This window comes from Oenanthe melanoleuca, chromosome 5, assembly GCF_029582105.1.
Source record: "Oenanthe melanoleuca isolate GR-GAL-2019-014 chromosome 5, OMel1.0, whole genome shotgun sequence".
NCBI classification, from domain to species: Eukaryota; Metazoa; Chordata; class Aves; order Passeriformes; family Muscicapidae; genus Oenanthe; species Oenanthe melanoleuca.
The window spans coordinates 6,000,975-6,024,265 of NC_079339.1; the positions used below are offsets into that span (position 1 = coordinate 6,000,975).

The window sequence follows — 23,291 nt, forward strand, 5'->3', positions numbered from 1 at the left end:
TGAAGAACAGTGAAGACAGTGGGTATATGAGGGTGTTCAGAGCTAGTCAAAAATTCCCAATATTTTGCAGAACTGCAGGCTGCTTTCAGAGCATGTCTCAAGGAACTCTCCACTGTGTGCAAGCAAAACACTGATATAAACTCATGAGAAAACCTACTGCATCAAAGTCTTTACTGAAGCTGTATTTAATGTAATTAAGTTTCAGTTCTGCTCCTCCTTGCAATGGATAAAAAGTAGATTTATGTATTCTAAATTGCATATGCAAATCGAATTTTGTCTATATTTTATCTGGTGATCCTGTTAGACAATTAGAAGGACATGGTAATGTGGAGCCTTAAGGTAACTACTAACTGCACACAGGCATAGAAATGTAATGTTCATTTGCCTCTCTACATTCTTTAGAAAAGTTTTTGGTAATTTAGCTGGGTTCAGTAGTGACTGTGGGAAGTGTCTGATGCCTTCCATGCCAGTGTAGACCTGTGGTGTTCAAGGATCTTAAAGTGCAAGGAAGTAAACCAAAACTACTCCTGCACAAGCATGGGCTAAGTAATTCTGAAACTTCAGAATAGAACTAAAAGGCTCCAGCTGTATGAAGGGACTAGATTGGCATAAAAAACCTAAAACCCACATGCCTAAGTGCTTATTTCCCCACAAAAGAAAAATGCAATTAAGACTCTAATGGCATTTTTCTTTTAACACACATAAAAATACCCTGTCTGGAATGTAACTGAAATTATAAATGGCTAATCACTGTGACAATAAACAAAAAAACATGCTACAGTGTGTTATCATTTTAGGAATGAGGGTCCTGAAATTCCTGCGAGTTTGGGTAAATTCCCTGTAAAAGGGGAATTTTCAAAATAAACTGAGGCTCTAACTCCAGAAAGCAAGTTAAATCTATCAGGCCCTAACCTCAAAGAAGGTGCCCATAGGACTGAAGAGGTGTCTGAGAGATTGTTACTAGAGAACCCTTATCTCTTCTCTATATGAGAAAGTGGTGTCAGGCAGCATGTGCATACTGAGAGAAAAAAACAAAAACCTGAGGAGACCAGATCAGCTGTGGGGAAGAGAAGAGTTGCATCTCTTTACATGCTCCTTTGCTAAGAGCACATGTGCACCTCACATCAAACACATGCATCCATCCAAGAACCTCTTATTTTTCTGCAATGGTGCAATCAATATCATACAAATCCTTTCCCCAAAATTTCTAGAAAATCAGTGGTCTCATCAGTAACCGATTTACAGAATCTTTCTAAAAATCTAGGTTATTTATTTCCAAGTAGCTGGCTGTTCTTCCATGCTCCATTTGCTGTCCTTTTCCTTTCTGAGGCATTCTGTTTGAATTAATGCACTTTCATCGCCACAGGACACAGACAACTGACTAACAAGACAATTTACATTCAGAGGGAAAGGCTACAGATGAATGAAAGCTAAAAATTATAACCTAATTTTTGTGAGATGTGATTCAAACACTCAAACACTAAAGGCCACCTTCTATCACAAGGCAACAACTCATGCCAAAAGAGGCTGATTTTTTATTTCTCCCATTTCCTTCCTCAAAAACACACAATGGAGCAGGTACTGGGTAAAGAGATGTAAACTTAGCAAGCCTGGCACACAGCACATGTAAGTCTCATTTTTGTAGGCAAAACACAGGATATGGATCAGAAAACCTGAATTGTCTTAGCACTTTGACAATAAACTTTGCCTGGCAATGTTACAATTGACTTCAAAATAAGCCAAAAATTTGTCAGACCAATTGCTTTTGTTTCTCATGGATGAAGACCAACTTTGTGTCATGATTATACTTTTAAGAAAAGTTCAAGCTCAACTTCACATAAGCCTTCTTTTTTTGTTTTTTTAAAAGACTATAATTTATGACTGGAAATTTTGGCCAGAGCAAAATTCTGAGTCCTTAATGCAACTTATGTAGATTGTCAGCCTAAGAACCAGCCTTGTTTCCTTCAGCCATTTGTAATATTTGCAGGAAGCAGTACATCTCATGTGCTTCTTCAGCAACCAGTTTATCTTTCTCAGGAGATGAATTACAGTGAGGAATGAGGGCTCCCAGGAGTGTCTAAAAGCAGTTGATATTTATGTTAGTTGACAAATTATTATTTCTCAGTATGCATAAGGATTTTCTTTCTTTCTTTTTCTTTTTTGAAGACTAAAACCAGTACTTTACTTTCCTTATTTAGTAATCTTGGTAAACGGAGAAAAAGCTAAAATAGATGGAAGTCATCTCCTCCAGGCAGCATAACATCACACATCCCATATGGAGTAGGGATCATCCAGCCAACCAACCCATGCTGCAGGTACAAGACAAATCCCACCCCAGCTCTCCCCAGCACTTATGGGACATGAGCAGAAGAATATTCATAAGAAGGCAAAGAAAGAGACTGGGGAGATATTACACCGGAAAACAAGGTTTCTACTGCTCACACTAAAACCTTTTAGCTTGTGCTTTGAACTGAAAGCCAGACCTAATACAGATTTAGATACAACTCTTACATGCTGATGTAACAACTGTTTCCACATTGTATCTTCTAAAAGAGTACGCATGGATTTAGCAAAGTAGAATATTGCTAAATTATTAGCTTATTATGCTAATACATTAATCTCTAATATAATTATAATAATTGTATTATACAGAGCTGAATTTTATTTTATTGTTATACAAAATCTGATCAGAGTGTTTCAGAATGTCCCTGGAGGATGCTGAGGATCCTCCACTGCCACCATAACTTTTTTGGGGAAATATTACAAAACCTACTGACATGCAGTCCTAGGACAACAATTTCTATAGAAGGAAGACCAGAGTTTCCTGGAAAGAATCAAGCATGAGAACCACAGAGAAGCTGACCCAGACCAGTGCATTCCCCTGGAGCAAAATGCTCATTACAGTTACCAGAACTTGTGCACAGCCAGCAAGGAGACTTGAGCCTGAAGGCTGTGACAGTCAAGTCACTGCAAGGAGCCTGTGCTGAAGTTCAGTGCTGGCCCCTTTTTGTCAGCAGAATGACTTTAGGGATGTGGAATTTGCCGCCAGCCCATGTTGACAATTTGACTGTGCCAAACTGTAGAGATGCACTCAGTTCTCACCAGCCACAGCCCCCCAGCCCCACTCAGAGCTACCAACTCAAGCTAATGAATGCTGTCAGTTCACCAAACTAGAGAATGGACACAAAGTCAGTAAATGTCATTCAAAAAAGCTCCGCATCACACACTGCGTGGCTCTGAGTGTTCCTGATGCACTGCCACAGACATCACTTCACTGCAATGTTTATTAAACATAATATGCCTGCTTTCAAATGCAACACTAGATGATTCCTGAAATTATATTGAAATTGTGTAATTTTGTGTCTTATAGGATCTCCCAAAATAGTGATGGAAATGAAAGTAAATGGTACTATTTATCATAAAAAAACTTTGCAGAAATCTTTAGTGGTCATTTTTCATTCTTGTCAAACTACTCATCAAAATGCCTTATTTTATGATTAATTCATTCCCCCTTATCTGTGGTTGAAGCAAAATGAAAAACATGGTTCACCAGTGCCACAACTTCTGAGAGTTATTTTTTGGATTTACCTTCAGGCCAGCAAGTCACAACTTCAGATACATTAATGGAGAACTATATTTTTTTCAAAAAGAGACAGCTGGCTTTTAGCTTGTAGACGTCATGTTTACAACACACACCTCTGAGAGGGTCTTATAACTTCTGGAGATAAACAGAAAATCCAATTTTCTCTGAATGAAGCCACTATTAAGAAAATTATTAAAAAATTATTAAGTGCTTACCTTTGTCATTGCTGCTTGTTGGGGTAGGAGGGAGAAGTCCAGGCTTGGATTTGTCGTAGTTGTTAAAGCTCTGGCTGCGTCGGTTGTTGGCACTGATGGAACCACGAGTCTTGGCCTCGCTGCCCGCAGCGGACACCCTCGTGGTGGGACCTGGAAGTCTGGTAGAAGAATTTACAGCATGTTTAAACATAGGTAAAAAGCACTATGGGCAAGAAACTGTGGGATACCATGCATAAGCTGAAAATAAAACAACAGCACAAGTATAGGCTCATAAGGGTCTTTCTACTTCTGTAAGAATAAATCAAAGAATCATCTTAGATGAAAAGTATATGTCAAACAAGTTACGGTCTGAATTGCTTTACACCAGAAAAAAAGCCCTGAGACAAAACTAACAGTCACCTGCCATAAGTCTGGTGAATCAGAAATAGTTGTAGGTAAATTCAGTGGAACAATACCACCGGCAAAAGGTTAAGACTAAGTGAGGCATTACTGTTCTTAAACCAGACTGCCAGACACTTCATCACATGCTAGCCACATAAGGGCTACCCTTATTTCAGAAATAGCAGTAAGATGGAACTTGGCTGCCTTTTCCCTTGTAGAAAAGCATATCACATCTCTGCCCTGACAGATACAAAGCTCAACAGCCAAGCCTAGCAAAACTTTAACTTGGTTTAATTATCTGAGCCTATATAAATCACACAAAGCTTCAGTACCCTCTCCTAGAGTAACCACATTATCAGTGAGCTGGTATAAGCCTCTGGTTTAAACCAGGCATCTGTCTTTTCCAGCATTTTCTTACCACAGCCAGTACTTACCAGCTTCAGCTGATTAACTAGGAAAGAATAATGTAGTTATTCTGGAGTAAGTAGACAAGCTTTCATGCTTTTCAAGCAAAAAGGAAGGTGGAAGACTTCTCTAAAAAGCCCAACAGAATCAGGAAAGCCACTGTCATCACATCTCAGAACACTTCAAAGCCAACATTCACAAACAGAATATTTTTAAAGCTTCTTTATATAAAATACAAAAATCTATTTAAATAACTTGTGTCAATAAAAAGGTCAAAGGAAGAAGTCCTAGTTGTCAGAGAGAGTGGGGATGCAACTGACCAAATCACCATTGTGCCTCTGAGAGAAGGAAGAGAAGCCAGGAAGGAACCTGGCAGAGTTTCCTAAATAAACAGATTTATCCAAGACTAGTGAAGAAATAGAAAATATGAAAAGAAATATGAAGAAAAAGCCAAAATGTCAACAGCTGCATGCACATGCTTTCAAAGCTCAAGAGAGTCTAAGACATGAGGGCATCATTCAAATACAAACCCAAAAATTAATTTACAAGCTCAAACTACCACAGATTCAGCACAGCACATCATGGTTCTGAGGTTGACTTTTAAATCAGTCTCTTAAATTATCCAGCTTTTTCCAGCCCTGGGGGTGCTAAAAAGTTGTCCACACTCATCACTGCAGCAAAGGGTCCATAAGAGAAGCCCAGAGAGGCTTCATCCACTGTAGAGGAGGCCAGAGGGGAAGAAGCTGAGGGCAACCAGTGACAAAAGGAACTTTTTGAGAAAGTCACCAAGACAAGGAAGTTCATTAAAATTTCATTTTGTTTGGTAGGAAATGAATTAGGTTTTCTACAAGGTACCTCAGCCCTAAGCTGCCACCCAGTTTTGAAACACTGAGTGTGGGGCACCCACCCCAGGATGGCTCCGAGGGCCCCAGTATGGAGGGGAGTTTTCCAACAGTAGGGAAGGGACAATCTTCCTGTACTGATGGATAAGAAAAGGCTCCCCACACACATCCACATGGGTTTTGCAAAGCTGTCACATTTTAAAGTAAACAAAGCTCCTCAAACCATGAGACCACTTAAGAAGTGACAAGTTTTTCATCTGAGTCAGTATTGTCACTGCCAATAAAAACACACCAAGAACAAAAAACCTACGTGCTAAAAGCACTCTTGAAGATGTCTTTTCTTTTAGACTTTTATTTCCCCCATTGTAGTTTAACTAACTGGTTTAAAGCCCCTGCTTTTGGTATTAGGTCAAGATACATCACAGCAGTGCCTGTGAAATCTAAGGAACAAAATCAGGTTCAAGGAGACACTTCTGGGCTCTTGCTATTTAGAGAGAAAATACTGAGCTTGGAGAACACTCTCTTTTACTACTCCTCAGCACCTCTGCTAAGCAAATATGAGCTGTCAAGATATAATTATGATCAAGGAAAAACATGAAAAGGAAATGTGGAACTTTTTAGCAGGGATTATTCTGCAGAGATTCACTGTCAGAATATAAGAAATAAGATGCTGGAAATAAATCTAAATTATACAGCAAAAAAACCAATCTATACAAACCGAATAAAGATCATAAGCTATAGTTCACAAGTTTAGCAAAAATGGTATGGTATAATTTACCAATGTCAAAATATATTCTAGTGAAACATTTAAATAACATGATTATTAACCAGATTAATAACTACAGCAACCCTTACGATCACTGAGATGAGATGGACAGATAAGCTGGCATGAAAGTCATGCTGGGATCCAGGGAAAAAATGGACTGAAATACCTATGATTCACTTCAGGTGCTGAGTGTGGTGCTGAGTGTGGGAGCACTGGGGAGAGCAGGGGCTCTGATGAGCAAGAGCCACACAGTGCTGTTGGGGCTCACATCTTGAAGGTGATACTCTCCTCACTAGCTGAGACACTGGCCTGATGCAGTTTGGATGGGGGATGGAACTGGATCATCTTTAAGGTCACATCCAACCCAAAACATTATTCTATGATTTCAATAATGCAGATCAAAATATAACTCATATAGTGGTGCAAGAACTCCCAGAACCATGTTTTGTTCTCAAAAGCAAAAGCTCCTAAGAACAAGAAAACCAAATTATCTCCTTGAGGACCAAAATGCATTCCACACCTAAAAAAAAAAAAAAAAAAAAAAAAAAAAGAGAAAAAAAAAAAGAGAAAAAAATTAAATCCATTTAAAACTTTCCCATTTCAGGCGTTTGTAAAGGCCTACTTACAAACTGGTTTTGACAGGAACCCTAAACATGCACCCAGAAATATTGCAAAAGGATTATTCATGCTTTGCAGAAGATGAAGGAATGCTAACCTAGAAGACCTTTTCTGACCAAGAGTGAATCGGATGATTTTGCTTTGAGATGAATCCCTGGGAGATGCACTGCGACAGGAAAGAAAAAGTGGAAGAGAACATTGAACAAAGAAACTCTTTTTTTTTTAGAGTCACTGAACTTAGTAACTGGTTTTAGGGAGAAAAGGGTTTTTTACGAATTTCACAGGAATATAAAGCTTCTTGCCCAAGTATGACTTCAGGTCAAAACAACTATAGTCTGAAATTAATTCATTTTTACAGAATAATAAACATGCAAATCTGCATGCAACCCCCAACTCTATTCCCCTTTTCCTCCTCACTCCTTTATTATATATATATTTTCTGCAGAATCTGAGCAATCTGACTTTAGTACATACTAAGAAAACATGACATCAAAGATCTTCAAAATATTGAAATATTTTTCAATTATTTGAAACCCAGCCCAATCTCCACAATGGTTTGAAAACAGCAAAACAGTGTTCAGCATCTCTGCTGAACTCCCTGTGTCTGACAGAAAAGCTGCAGAAATCTCTTCAAACTTTACTCTTTATTTTACAGTCATTATTTCCCGTTCATACATGCTGTAGGAACACTATGTTTTTCAATTATACAAAACTATTGTTTACATCCAAATGAGCATAATTTGTGAAGAAGGACATAAGAGCCAAACCCAAATAACCTCTAATAGTCTCACTTGGAAGGCTTCAGTTAAACTGTTTATATGCCTCATAAGGCAGCACTTAAGCCAGTGCTCACCTCAAGATGTGTTAACACAAACAAGCCTCAATATGTAAAAACAAAAAGCCTTCATACTTTAATAATTGTGCAAATATGATTTCTGCTTTTAATTCTGCTTCTTATCCACACTAAACCTTCCCTGTTTTAGCAGTGCAAGGGTCAGATGAGAAGAAGGCTGCACATGCATTTTACTGTGGTACTGCCTCAGAAAACTGCTTTTATTCCTACCTGGGCAGAGCACTCCCAGTATTAAAGACATTCAAGGAACAAAACCCCTTTCTAGTCATCTGTACTCAGATCTGGGAGTGTCAACAAACACCAACTACGAAAATTATTTTTCATGTAAAGCAAGCAACATATTATTTTTGACCAAATAATCTAGATTCAATTTTGATTGCCACCAGGCATTATGAGGTCTATTTCTTTTACCACTGCCAGAGTAACCCTTCCCCACAGTGGAAGGTAACCCTTCCATTTCTTAGTGAAGACTGATACTCTTGTAATCTGAGAATTCAAGTTGGTTTTCATATGCCTAATGTGTATGTTTTCTAAGGGTAATGTGCACGCTTTGTGAGTAGAAAGAAGCAAAAGGAACAGTGAGAAAAACATCCTTTACAATCCTGTGGTTACTGGGTCAAGCAGGGATGTTACACCCATTGGGCTACAGATTTCCAGCACTGAGAACATATTTAAACACATGTGTTTTGATTTCCAAAGGCTTGAAGTCAATTGCTACCCAGCATTCCATTCCCATTGCACTAACGCAGGACTAAAGAAAGGAGTTTCTTTGGCTTTTTAAGACCTGCAATGGGAAAAAAAAAAAAAAAAAAAAAAAAAAAAAAAAAGAGATAAATAATCAAAGAAACCCCAACTTTGAGGAGATTTCCCCACCTGGACTGCATTTCTGATTGTACTTTGAACTGATGCTGCACAGCTTGTGGGGGCTGTTGGCATGGAGTCTGGAACAGAGCTGGCACCTGCTGCTGAGGGACCCCCACCTGGCACTGGGATGGAGGCCCTGCTGGCTGGGATGGAAGGTGCTGGGGCTGCTGCTGCTGCTGCTGCTTGTACCGAGACAGACTGAAGAAGAGGCCCAGGATGGCCTTCAGATTCCCATTCCTGATTTCTGTAAAGCAAAGTTGAGAAGTCACTTGTCAGACATCAATGGGTGTTTTCTTTCTGACACTGCAGTGGGTCAGCCACTGCATCCCCAGAACATTGTCCGAACTGAGCTCCTTTGGGGTATCCTTTAGAGTAAGTTTCTTTCTGCATATCTAATTGGCATTACAATTGATTACCAGTGAGCATCAACGACAAATAATTAACTAATCTCTCCCCTGCGGTGACTGAGCAATATCTCACATTTCCACTGCAGTCTGTGTTAATGCCAGTGTGCTTAAAAAGCAAGTCCCTTTAAACATTTCCTTTAAACTGACACAGCTAAAACCCCCAAAACAGAACCTCCATAATAACAATTGCATTGAGGACAGCACACTGCAAATGATTTCTCAGTTCTAAACTTCCACAAGGAGGAAACTACTCCATTCTCACACATATTTCTGGAATATCAGAATAATCATTTCCACTATGAAAATTTGATGCAAGTTTTGCAGCAGAAAATATGGTTATTCAGTGACATAGCTGTATTCAAATAGACAATTATCAGCTTTGATACTATCACAAGCTGATAAGGGAAGGGCACCCAGTGTACCTAAAGATTGCTTGAGCTATAAAAGTATATAAACTTTTCAATTCCTGATTGTCATCCTCCTCCTCTATGCAATATCAAATGCAAAAATGCAAAAAACAAACAGAAACACAAAATGAAGAGGTGTATCAGACCATGTACTTAACCACTGTATTGTAATTAATATGAAAGAGGGAAAATTGTTCCTTGCAGACAACCTTAATGTGCTGTGACTTAATTATTTAGCATGTTTAACTTCCTAAATTAGAAAAGTAAATTATAAAAGCTACATCAAATGTCTGAACATTTGCGAAGGTTGCAGAGATCATCTGAACTAAAAGCTGACTGTTGCCCTATGAAAAAGAAAGAAGAAAAGGACATGTGGCAAGACAGCGGCCAAGCACATAAGCAAGAACCAGAATTTTCATTTGTTTCCAGTTCTGACTGAAAGGTTGCTCTGAGTTTGTGATGGGCCTCACCCCATCCTTTACTACCTCTCCTAGCCACATTTCTGCTCACATTGCTCCTCTCTGCTGTATAAACAAGCTTCTGCTACTACTCCTAAGCACTTTATCCTGCAGATCCAAGGCTCAAGATTTAAAACTGTTGTTTCCTGTTGTGTACCAGCTTCCAGCTTTGGTCTCCTTGTCTATCTGCACCCCAGTCTACTTCCCATTCCCAGCCACTAATATAATTTACTTTCTTTCTGAAATTTGTCTCAACCCATGACCATGTCTTCAGAAAATATTAGCCCTTCTCTAAGTGACTCTGGTCACCACCAAGTTCCAGGATATTCCTTTCCTCTCATACTTCTCGACCCAGTCTAAGTAGCCATTCTTTCCTGCCTGCAGCCTGGCCCCTCCATCAGTGCTCTCTCCCACCACTGACACCCGTTCCCTTGTTTAAAGGATTATCATTCCCAGGGCACTTCAGCAGCCATTTTCGGTCTTCCTTTGTTTTCTTGGCCAATTTTAGTCTCTTCCTGAACAGTGGGGTCCCATTTAATCCTGCCTGTTTCCCTTTTTCCCAGCCCACTCCTCCTCCCATGCAGTGCCATGCTCAAACCCAGCCTTCTCACTGCACCAGGCAGGTTCCTTCTCTGATCTGCAGGTTCTCTTCAATGATCTGTGTTTGGCTTGGGAGGACAGGGATGGAAGTAGAACAGACACAAAATACAGCAGAACACAGTAAAAAGGATTTCCTTATCTCCCGTAAAGAACTCAAATTACTCATGGGAACTATAAGGAAAGCAGCATTTACTCACAGGCTGAAGCATAACTAAACAGATCCAAAGGCTCTGAGAAGCTTAACTGCACAAATACAGGCCAGAAGATAAAAGAAATTACCATGGGCCAGCTATATGCAACTGGAAACTGATTTCTATGTGACGTGAGAGGCAATTATAACAATAACCCACCTATGACCTGTTGCTTTCTCTGGCCATTCAGCTTTCTGCCGAATTTATCAGAAGAGCAACCTGCTTTTGGCCAAGTAATCAAAAGAAGAACATTTTTAATGAGTTAAAGCAGTCTTTTTCCCTCTGGATTTGAAACAAAACATTTTAAATCAGACTTTCAGAAGTACCTCTGTTTCTTTTATCTTAAAAACTGAGGTAATTCTGTCAGTTCTACCCTGCACTTCACACAAAAGGGAGAATTTCAGAGAGTACTTCAGCCTCACTGCATTCTGCACATCAGCAGAGTCTCAAATGCTTCCTGCTTCAAGTCCTCTCCTGCCCATGGTCAGCTCCAGTATCATATTGACTTAGATAAGGACAAGGATGTCACCTACCCATTCTAAATGTGGAGCCAAAAATTACTATCCTGGAAATTGGAAACAAACACTCCAGACACTTGAGAGGAAACTGGAATTTGGTTTTCATAGGAAATGCCACAAAGCCACTCTTCAGAGATTTCCATCCTGGTGTATCCCTGCTGGTGCTTGCTTCCCCTACATCACTGTTTCATGATGTGTTCAGCTGATCATCATCCAGCTCATCTGTTATTCAAAAGATGTGCAGCTGCTTATCTGTGATATGAATTTGAGTTTCCATTGAACATTTCTGCCCTTCAATATCTTCAATATCTTGAGAGCAAGGAGATAATGTATGAAGGAGAGCAAGCTTTGCTGGGAAGCTCCAATTCAAGAAGACTAAAACAAGTCTGAGAGGAGGGGTATGGAAAGACAGTTCAAAGAATGAACAATAAAAATTTGCTGCAAGAAGTGAAAAGAAATCTCCAGCTTTCTGTAGCTTTCTTTAGCAACCACAAATGGAGATTTTAGATTTTTAAGAGTCTTTGATAAGAGGATGCCTTTTTGCCTCCATATTTCTGGGAAAGGGAAGCCTCCAGCACAGCACAGTCATCATCAGTGCTTGCAGATCCTCAGCATCTCCACTGCATAAATCCATAAAAATAGACTCTGTGTAAGTGCACCTATCAAAGCAGGATTTTTCAACACTGGAAGGATATGACACATGCAGTTCCAAATTATTTCAATATTTAGGAGTCATCCAAATTGCAGGTTTGAACCATTAACTTCCCTCCACACTGAAGCTGCACTATTGAAAAATATGTGCTCTAAACAAATCCAGGACACTTAAGTGATTATTCCCATTTGGAAACAAGCACAACCTTTTCCTTCCTCCTAGATGAGGATCTGCCAGTGAAGTAAATAAAGTTATTTGCAGTTGACCTGGCAGGTCTTGGCAACTTGCACAGAATCACTGGCTTGTTTGGTAACAACATTCCCCCTTTAAATGATTCTGTGTTCCTCAACACACTGCAGAAGTAACTAGAATGAGAAATTTACTTTACTGTTGCGTTCAAGTATTTTAACTTATTTTATAAAAATATATTCATTCCCTCCCCCACTCTAGTTGCTCTCACTTTCTTCCTTTAATGTTAGTGGTGAAGCCAGTAAAGGCTCTCATTTATATGCTGGCAGCAAACATTGCTGGTCCCTTCTTAGCTTCCATGTGATTTAATACACTAATTCCTAGATAGTGTAAAAGAAAGGCAGAAATCCCAAATCAGCAAAGCCATGGGAAGTACATTTATCCTGCTGGGCCTGACTTGTGACTTGGCAGGAGAGCCATGAGCATCAATCATGCTGTCCCTTCCCCAGTGTGAGCAACACCACGCTGCCAACTTTGTACACTCAGGCAGTTTTCACATCACTGGCCTGATATTTCACTTAGATTTTGCCTTCTATTGAGACAGGTAAATAATGTAAAATATATTTTTACAGTATTTCCATGCTAAGGTCAAAATTGCTTTTACAACTGACTCAGCTGCATATTCTTTTTAATAATTTCTTGGCAAACAAATTTTCTGCTGTTTGAAGTTTTAGCTTATGCTTTCTTTTCTTGACATGAGAATCCTTCTGATTATAACTGAGCAATTAAGGCATATAATGCTAGCAGCACTCAGGTGCTGTAGCAAAGCTGTAGTAAAGCTTTTCTTTGGAGGAAAATATTTGTTATTGCTGTTCTAATCCAACCTAAGAATACACCTAAAATTCAGCCCCCTGTCCTCCTAGCTATGGTGTATTCATGTTAGAACAATGCATATTAAATATCCTCTATTTTGCTGCAGCTCCTTGTCCAAACTAAGTTTGTGAAGACAGTCATCAAACGTAACTTTGAAGTCTCACCTGATGCCACACATTCAATTATTTGTTCTGTAAAGCACTGATGGAGATGTCATATCATATATTCAACTACTGAACCCAACTGCATTTCCAGGATATTTAAATGAAAATACAAGTGAAAGCTGGTGCTGAGGATGACAGAAATCTCTTTGATCTCTTAATAAGATAATGGCTAAACAGCTTCTGAGCCAACAGGTATCACACATCCTGGCAAAAAGGAATACAGTAATCCTAGTTTGGTTTCAGAAAATTTTTGATGCTCTTCAAAAGCAGTTTGATTAATTTGAGGTCAAAATGTTGCCTATTTTTTTTTCTTTCTCAAAACATTTGGATTTGATGGTTTGGTGCACTCGGAAACAAGAAAAACCTTTAAAATGAGAAGAAATGGTTGTTCAGGATGGTTGTTCAGGTAAGAGAATAACTGAAGAACAAGGAAATAAATTTTTCTCTGAAAAGGCAAACAACTGACAACAAATTCACTTTTATCCGTAAAATATACACTGATCAATGTGTAAATTATAGAACTGAGATAAGAAATTTCTGGTTTTAAAGAGAAAGTAGTAAAGAACTGACTGAATTCAAATTTGGTCTCATTTTTACAAGTCAACTGTGTACAAATTAGACATGTATTTTATCTACCTTTCACACTGAGACGGGGAAAATAATAAGTAAAGACTGTCAGAAGTTTAAACTGACCTTATTAATCTTCCATTACACTATATGTCCTGGTTGAAATCACAGGTATTAATTCAGGTTCCTCATTTAACATGAAATCTTAAACAACCAATGGACTCACCTTCTGCTGACAGCCCCTGGATGTTAATCCCCTTAGCACCCAAGAAACTCAGGCAGGCATCTATGTTTTCAATCTGCTCAAGAAAAAATGAAACAAACAGGAGACATAAAAAGAAAATGCATTGTAATAATTATTTACTTCCATCTACTGCCACCCTTGAGTGCTCTCAGTCTTCACATCCCATAAAAAGTCCCTTTGCTTATGATGTGGAAACCATAGTATGAAACCCTCCCAGTTACTGAGGTCCTAAATGGATTATTCCATTGATTATAAACTGGTAATTCCATGGGTCAGGGCTTTCTCTTATTTGCATTTGCATGAAGCAGGCTAGCTCAAGCTCCAGGCACAACAGGTGATCACTGCATTTCTTACTAGAGTATCAAGGATGTTCTCTGTCAGGATTCCTAACCTACAGCAAGTGTAACAAGCATGAAACCAAAAATAAACATGGAGGCCATTTGTTTGAGAAGGCAGATTGCCACTTGCTCCGAAGTTGACAGCTGGCAGAAGTTTCCAGCCGCACCAAGAGTTGAATATAAAAGCTGTAACTGGAAACCCCAGCCGGAATCCGAATCGCATTCCCCGCATGTCAGGAACAACAAGCCACTAGATGAGTCAGGAATAATTTCCACTCTATCTCAACATTACAATAAGAATCTCTCAGAAGCCTCACACCTGATTTCCTACCAAGCTCCCACTGGAGCTCTGCTGTCATAACCAGAAGATGCAGAGAGCTGCCAGCTCCCGAAGCACTTCCACGCAAAAGTCTAAGCTTGGACACTTGTGGGGCTGCTAGGAACACTTTAGGAAATACCATGTTTTGTGTGTGGTTACACAAAAAACTCTTGGATGATACTGCTGAGCAGTTTTTTTTTATTTAACCATGATAATCAGCAAGTGATAAAATAGAGTCTTTGTGTTTGAACATTTCTCAAACATTAATTTATTAATTCCTGAAACATTGCGACCAAACACTGGACCCACTGGAGAAGGAAGGAGACAGACACCAAGCCTCACATTTGGTCTCACATAACTACCTGTATTCTGTGAAGTGTGGAAACATCAAAAGGAAACTAAAAATTCAGCTGCCCTGTCAGCTCCTGTCTGCCCTCAAAAAAATACACGAGTGAGGGCTAAGGCAGCATTTTAGACCCTGAGGTCCCAACACCTGATCTGAGCTTCCTGTCCTTCTCAAAGGAATAAAAAAGTACCAGGGAAGCTGCCAGGAAATCTCCTACATGGATTTCTCTCAGGGTACATTAATTTATTGTCTATAACTATAACAATAAAAACATCAGGGAGGGTGTTAAGTTATTTGCATTGCTGAACTGTGATTTCAACAATTAGAAACACTTTTATCAACCTCATTATACTTTGAGATACAGTGTAATGTACACAAAATATATAGTATACTTCGATTGAATTATATACTCCAAAACCCAGAGTGGTACCAAGGAATACATTTCCTGTACAGCTCCAACCTTAGAGCTTGGAGCAGGGTGCAGTTCAAAGGTTCATTTATTCACAGTTAAATATGATCCAACAGTTAATTGACCCATTTCCTTCTTCAGTACACAACAACCCTTTCAAGTTTCCAACACAGCTCTTTTATTGAGGTGATTAGGGACTTGGCCGGAAAACCAAAGTTCACCTTTTCAAGAATAAACACCACATAAAAGGATCAATCCATTTCTAGTACCTGCACTTAGCAAGCTGCATCATTCCAAGAATATTTCCAGACTTCCACAGCTGTGGGTAGATGTCTCCTCTCCAAATAAGCAGGTTAGTGACTAAAGACAAACAGTATTTCACCCCACTCCAGATTTGCAGTACCTCTCTCAGATCTCCTCTACTTGCTTCTCTTCCCATGTTCCTCATCTTTGCATAAACTCTCTTTTAGGACAGAGTGAGCACAGGATTAAGATTTACATCTGGGTCGTGAGTTCTTCATCCATGTTGTCATTCTTGTTGCTACTGAGCAGTCTTTGCTGATGTCCTAATCTCATCCTATTTAGGTTCAGGGAGTCCCCTTTAAAATCATCCAATTTGCCCTATGGGATAACCCCCTAGTTTTTCTGAGCACTTTAGCCACTGAATTAAGATTAATCACTCCCATCCTCAGACTGACAGATGACTCTATCACAGGTCTGTATCTGGACTACAGGTTGAGCAACCTGGAACCTCACTACCACACGAAAGGTCAGATGGGCTGCCTTTACACACCAGTGGCAAAGCCTGGCTAAAAGCTGTTAGAAACAGGGGCTCTTGGAAAATACCCTAATTTCATTAGGTATGATGAAACAAAGTGGGAGTAACAGGGATGTGCAAAAGTACACCCTTTACACTCAGAAAATGAAGACTAGGATAAGGTCCTGCGGGGATGTAGAGCACTGCATGTACGAGGAATTCACTAAAAAAATAAAACAGAAAGATGTAAAGACATCAATGACTGCTAAGATTTACACAGTATGTGTAATATTAACCACATTATATGGCAGCATGGGGGGGAATGTGAGGAATTGGTTGATTTTGAAGGAAAAATAGAACTTGAAAAGGAGAACAGGAGGAAATTAGAAAAAATCCAAGAAGAAAGTGAAACACTGAATGCAGGACTATGGCTGAAATGATTAAAACTTAGTGTTGGTAAGAATTCAAGATTCTTCCCACACAACAACAGCTGGCCTAAGTCAAGAATCCTGATCTTGGCTGAATCAGTTTAATGCATCAGAAATCATGTAGCCAGTTTGAAGAGATGACTTCCCAACCATGCAACATGAATTTCACTCATAAAAGCCCCAAGGAAGGATTCTGGCCCTGGCCCCTGCTGTATTAACTATTAATAATATGAAAATATTGTTTTATAGAGAAAGATGCCCCCAGTGCAGACAGGGCTGCAGATAGCAAGCTATGATAGTTAGACATTTAGATGTGTGTAGGATAGAAGTGAAGTTTCTGGACAGATCTCAGCTAGATGGCAGGAAAAAATTTTTCCCTGTGAGGGTGGTGAGGCCCTGGCACAGAGATGTGGCTGTCCCATCCCTGGAATTGTTCAAGGCCAGGTTGGACAGGGTTTGGAGCAACCCAAGATAGACGAAAACGTCCCTGCCCATGGCAGGAAATTGGAACAAGATGGTCTTTAAAGTCCCTTCCAATCCAAACTATTCTACAATTCTAAGCAAAACCCCAATGATTCTGCATCCTGTGACTTCCAACACAAAGTACGTTTGCGTCCTTGTAATTACAGCATTCAGCAGCAAATCATCACCCAGACTCTATGGGCCCTTTTTTTGCCAAGTCTACATATTGCTTAAACCCTTTAAGCAGATGTGAAAGGACTGGATTTGCCAAAGGGGAGTGGATATTTTCTGTTTCACTAGGAGCTACAATTGTTTTTTGGCTGACAATTCTGATTTCTCATTTGCTTTGTCAGCAACATTTAACACAGCAGAAGCAAAGCAGGAAAGACAGCAGCTGGATGCTGTCATTCCCTGCCTACCCAAAACAGGGGAAGGCTGTGCAAAAGAAGGAAAACCAAGCACAGCCACCCACAGTGATTATCTCGCTCAGAAACATTACCAGGGGTATCGCCACATTTAAACTAATTCAGGTGTAATCAACTATCATCATGTGCTATCAGTCCCACATCCTTTTACAATGGGTATTTATTCTGAAATGTCCCTAAAAGCCAACCAAAGACTGCTGAGCCCACACCAGAGGGGCTGCCAGCCTCTAGGGTTCCCCCTCCTCCTTTCTTTTAATTAGGATATTATGAGAAAAAAAAACCCAACAACCCTGTAAAATTAAATTTCTGCTCAGACATAAGATACCAAGTGTCATCACTCCCATTCTCATTTTCAGAGAAGGAAAAGCTACCTGAAAACTCCTTCTTAACATGAATAAACTGACACGCTGGGAGAAGGTATCGTGGCTGTGTTGTACATAGAGAACTGTCCAATACCAGGTCATCACACAAGTCTTTATGCTTGTCTTATAGCAGCAATTTCAGCTTCTATTCTTGCCAGTGCTAGAGAGAACATGCCCTGGCATGCACGAGCAGAACAGGACATGCCAGAAACAAATTTAAAAAATACCCAAACCCAAAATATCCCCATCCTGTAGCCTGTAAAAGGAGACACACAGGTGGGCACTGACATGTTGAACATTGACTATATCTGACACAAACCTGAGTATGGACACTGTCTCCAGCCAAAGCTGTCAGTTCAACTCTGCCAAGTCAAACACACAAGGTAAAGGATAACCAGTGCTCCCCTTGGCACAGACACAGATGTTTTTCTCAAACAAAACCCAGAATTAAACTTGCTGTAGGTTTCTTCACTTACAAACCAGGGGAAGTTTCTCACATTGTGATGCAAGACCTCTGCTCCCAACTTTTACACTGATAAATCAGGAGTTTTGATGAGCTTATCCAGAAAACCCACTTCTTATAGTGAAATCAGTGCTTTCCATATAACTTGTGGCTCAATGTTATGTGTAATACATTAATTTCCAAAAGAAAAAAGATTGAATTCACATGAAAGTTTTAAGGCCTCACAAACCTTTATGCAATATTCCAGCAGACTTCACATACAGTGCAGAAAGAAGGAAATAGCCTAACACAAGCTGTTTCTTAGGACAAAATCTATTCCTTGTCTGTATTTTTGAATAAGGCTTTTACCCTCATATTTTTATATCCTAAAGTTTAGAAAGAGCCTTAAAATCTTAAGTCATTACATTTACAATCCTTAGAACCCTAGAGTTTTGGGGGAGGAAGGGCTCTCCATTCCAGTAATATCTCATTTGCTATTTCCTAAACATAATTATAAATAAAAAATACCAAAGCAGAACTGCAAATTCCATTCGTCCCAGAAGGATATAAATACTAACTCTTACTGCTGTGTTTAAAATAAATCTTCATTAGAAGTTTCACTATTCAAAATGTGTATTTTTAAAAAGAAAATAGTATGTTCCTCCCATTGTTTGTTTGTTGCTCCTGACTACTTGGATAAAAACGTCTCCCAAACTTAAGGTTTCAGGATTTTGATAGAACTTTGTGGGTACCTTATATATAAAATAAAAGATGAAATGGAAGGGCAAATTAAGCTAACACATATTCTGAGGCCAGGTTGTGGCAGATATACCCCCAGAAACAAAAATCTGCTCAAATATACATAAGAATTGACTCTTCTCTTAAAATTGCCTTACTTTGGGTTTTTAAGGATGAGGAGAGTTTAACCACTAGTCTAAGGCTGGAGAACCAGCCTAAGCCTCATCTCATGCATCCTCTTCTCTTTGGCCCTGGTAAAACCTTTGCTATCCTGTGTTTCCGGCTCTTCCTGAAGAAATAATGGAACAAATATTCAACATTCAATCACAACGTGCCCAGTGTGAATAGAAATGAGGGCAGTAAACCCCACAACAGAAAACTGTGCATCACACTGGCCAAAATTCCTAATGACAACAAAGAGCATCCAAGGAGCAAGCTTGTACTGTGAATGGATTCAGGCCATCCAGAGCAACTCCCAACGTTTGCCAAAGCTGATCCGCTCAGGGAGAGACACATGAAGGGTTGTAGAAATGCTCCTGCTTTATTCAGCTTTTCAGGTTTCTTTCAGGTTGTTTTTTGGTTTTTTTTTCAGGTTTATTTATTTAAAATGGAAACTTTCCCATGGGGAAAAACAAAAGCAAAGAGCAATTTCTTTGAAAAATATCCCTGGATATATTATTTTTTTATTAGCTCTTTAATCTTTGCAAAGTTAAAGTGGATAATTGGTGAATAATTTGAAATCTTGAGATGTTCTAAATTACAATTAAGCAACAACAAGTTATACTTTGCAAAACAAGTATCAACAAAGAATCCTGCCTCTGGAGAATCATTAATTTAGAATATAGATGAAACTCTCTTGACAATATTTTAGCACACACCACAGTAACTGTGTTTATTGGCACTGAATCTCTGCTCATGCGTAACTGAGAAGAGGAAAAGGTGGGGAGAAGCCATGGCTGTGCTCAATAAACTCATAACAAGGACAGTAGTGACTCTCATGGATGTATTATTTGCACCTTCCCTGGATGCTCATGGATGACCCTTTTCTAACTGGGGCTCCTAGGCTTAAGGTTACGTACTGTGCGATTGGAAAAGGGGGAATGGCTTTAAACTGAAGGAGAACAAGTTTAATTAGACATTAGGAAGAAATTCTTCCCTGTGAGGGTGGTGAGGCTCTGGTACAGGTTGCCCAGAGAAGCTGTGACTGCCCCATCCCTGGTAGTGTCCAAGGCCAGGTTGGATGGGGCTTGCAGCCATCTGGGATAGTGGAAGGTGTCCCTGCCCATGGCAGGAGGTTTAGAACTAATGGTCTTCACGATCCCTTCCAACTCAAATAATTTCATCATTCTGTGATTCAATCTAAAATAACACCAATATCTAGCAAAGGTGGACTTCTTCCTAAAACACCCTTGAAATTTAAATAAACCAATCTTTATCAGAGTGCACAGATGCTTAAAAGGAAGGACCAACACCAACACCACTCAGTGCACCAAGTGCTGGCTGCTCTGTCCTCAAACACCAGCTCAGATGTTGAAGGCTCTGTGCATCGTTAACTTGAATTTGCAGAAAGAATCCAGAACTTAATGAAGCTTGTTCAGAAAGAACATCCTGCAATGCAGCTGCTGACAGTTGTCCATTTCTAAAAAAGGTCCCTGGGAAGGGAGCTGTGGCCACAGCCCATTCTCAGCTCCCTCCCCACGGGGTTCACAGGCATTCCTGTGTCTGCAGGCCTAGGGCTCTGAGCTTCACCTCTTCCCAAGGGATTTGTTCTAGTGGCACCAACACACATATGCCTCCTCCTTCCTTGCATCTGGATCCTGGATAACAACTCCTACTGAAATTCTCCTGCATAACTGCTCAGAACAAGTGCAATAATACTGCTTGTATGTGTAAAAATAGCTCCGCAGAAAAACCAGAAGAATAAAATACTATGGATATGCACTACCTTCAAAGAATAGCTAATTAAAATAACCATTATCATACAGTTGTGGTGTATAAGCAGTGGCTGAAAAGGAAAGGTCTGAGACAAGACAGAGACAAAAAGTTTATTTCTCTGGACTGTTTAATTCTTTGTAACAGTCACAATCTGTTTACACAGCAAAGAGCTTATCACTGCATCTCCTGTAAGAAGAAACACCCAGGCATGAGAAGTAATTCCATACAAACAGCCTTAATCCTTATAGCACCACGCTGAAGGAGAATAATAAATTAGCTTTTACTTCCATCTGTCCTCAAATCAACTTTTTCCTTCTTAGTTGGAAAAGGTTCTCATCCATGATTTCTCAGTTTTCCCCATTTATGCCAAGCATAGTAAGAAGCTGTGTGTTTGCAAAGTACTGCATAAAAAGTATATTTATGTAATAATTTTACATCAGTAATGGTCATGCCAGAAAATTATGTTAATGGTGCTTCTAGACTCTGGTGTCGGTGTAAATATACAAGTAGAAGCTACAGACACCTCCATATACAGATATGGAATGATCCTGGACCCTAAATCCATTTGCTGTTTAATGTACCTAGCCCTTACAGGGTGGGCAGAACCATAGGTATTCAAAATGCACTAATTCCATTTAACTGTGAAATAAATGATCAAATAGAATCTAATTCTGTCTTGATAGTGCAGCTTATATATTTCATTTTTTTTCCACAAAAATTCCTTTGTTGCTCTTTATTGAACCTCACACTGTTTCTGAGACAGATGATGTACAAATTCTTGCATCACTGTAAAGGGTGAAGAACTGAGAGCAGCCCACTGGGGACCATGAACGTGATCCATTATGGGACTGAAATAAGAATGTTAGCAGCAATGTCTCCAAAGGCACCCTACACACCCATCCAATGCAAAAGGCACATGCTGCCTTATCATCCATTCCCACATGCAGAAGGAGTTCTGGAAACCATCCCCTCCAGAAATGAAACAAATCTGCTTTATGACACTACCATGCCTCATGGCAGGGAGATGTACATATTGGTCTTTCCTGATCTGGCCCAGCTCTATCTATCCTGTTATTTTCTATGTAGGATGATGGAGGGGGGGCACAGTGGGTGGCTTGTGGTTTTATTTAGACTGCAAGCTCTGCAGCACAGAAATCTCTGATCCAATCACACCTGTCTCACTGATTACCATGCACAAATGGTAAGCAGTGCAGCATAACAAAAGCCCAGGTATCTGGAAAAAAACAGAGACAGTAAAATCAATCTTATCTTGGAACAAGAGTCATACAAACTGAGGCTGAAGGACAGGTAAGTACAAGCAACCTGGCAGATCATCTCTGTAGTAAATCATTCTTGTCTACATCACAACATGGTCACATACATGACCAAACCCTGAGAGCTTAAACAAAATTCTTTTAACATTCCGGAACTTGCTCTTTGGCAGTGTCCCTGCACAGGCAGTCACAGAAGCTGAGCTGGTGTCTGTCACTGGCCAGGCACTGGGGGATGCCTTCCCCCTCAGCTGACCTTCAGCTGTGAGGAACTGCACCACAGGTTAGGGCCAGAAGATAACCATCTGTTACCATGGTAACATCAAACCAGATGAAATTTCCAAACATATGCTCCTGGTAAGTTACAAGCTCCCCAGGCAAAGTGGGGGAAGGCTTAGATGATAGGAAAGTTCCCTTTACTGCATTTGCACAGCCTTTGAGTTGGATTACTTGAAAATACACGGCTATATTTAACCCCTGGGATGCATTTCCAAAAATCCTACGCTAGAAATTAATAGAGAAAAAATGTGCCTGTGATGCTTTTGATCTTCCAGCAGGGCTGCTCCCCTGAATTAGCAGCACATGCCCCAGCAGCAGAGCCTTCCTTGGCTTTGGGACTCAGGGGCTGGTGCAACAGCCTGGCAGATGAATTGCACCTTCCTATGGCAAGGTTTGGACAACACTAGCTGTATAAAACTGCTCAAAATGTTTAGAGGAGCAGAGACAGACTTATTTTCCGTGAGAAAACAAGCAACTAAGAATATATTTTTTTTTTTAGATACAGCAGCTATTTTTAGTTCTTTGTACATAACACAGCAGCTCCTTTCCTCACACACATAGAGAGCTGCTTGGGTCACGTAGATGGTTTCAGCTCGTATTATTCCTTCCAATCAAGCCACAAATGTGTGAGCCCAGCTATCTCCTGCAAGCAAGGGCCACATCACGACAGCACTTGCATCTGTTACATCACTTCATTAAAGTGCTCTTGAGAAAAAAACACAGAAATATGGATAACACATGCCATACACACAAATTAGTAATGGAGATTTCAACATCTGTGCTCTTTCAACGATAAAAAAAATAATTAATGGAGCTAGCAAGGATCACACTGAGGAGGTGAGTGAGTACCTTTCTCCAACAGCTGAATTCATATTCTCAGTACTGTTCAAGTCAAAACCAAAGTCCCCACGATGTTGGAAAATTTCCATACAAACTGTTCCTTTACACACATTAAAAAATAGCTCATTATCTGAACGCAAGAA

General features: G+C 39.8%; 1 protein-coding gene across 2 annotated transcripts in view; it reads right to left on the minus strand.

Annotated features, from left to right (window-relative positions):
- Positions 1-23,291, minus strand: part of NAV2 (neuron navigator 2) — a 199,399-nt gene that overhangs the window by 115,173 nt on the left and 60,935 nt on the right. Inside the window, exons 4-7 of one of the 2 annotated variants that reach the window (XM_056492747.1) lie at positions 13,780-13,852; positions 8,537-8,771; positions 6,908-6,976; positions 3,799-3,956 (exon numbers count right to left, since the gene is read on the minus strand). In XM_056492747.1, coding sequence (XP_056348722.1) covers positions 3,799-3,956; positions 6,908-6,976; positions 8,537-8,771; positions 13,780-13,852 — 535 coding nt within the window. The remainder of the gene's footprint in view (positions 1-3,798; positions 3,957-6,907; positions 6,977-8,536; positions 8,772-13,779; positions 13,853-23,291) is intronic. The other variant, XM_056492748.1, reaches the window with a different exon arrangement.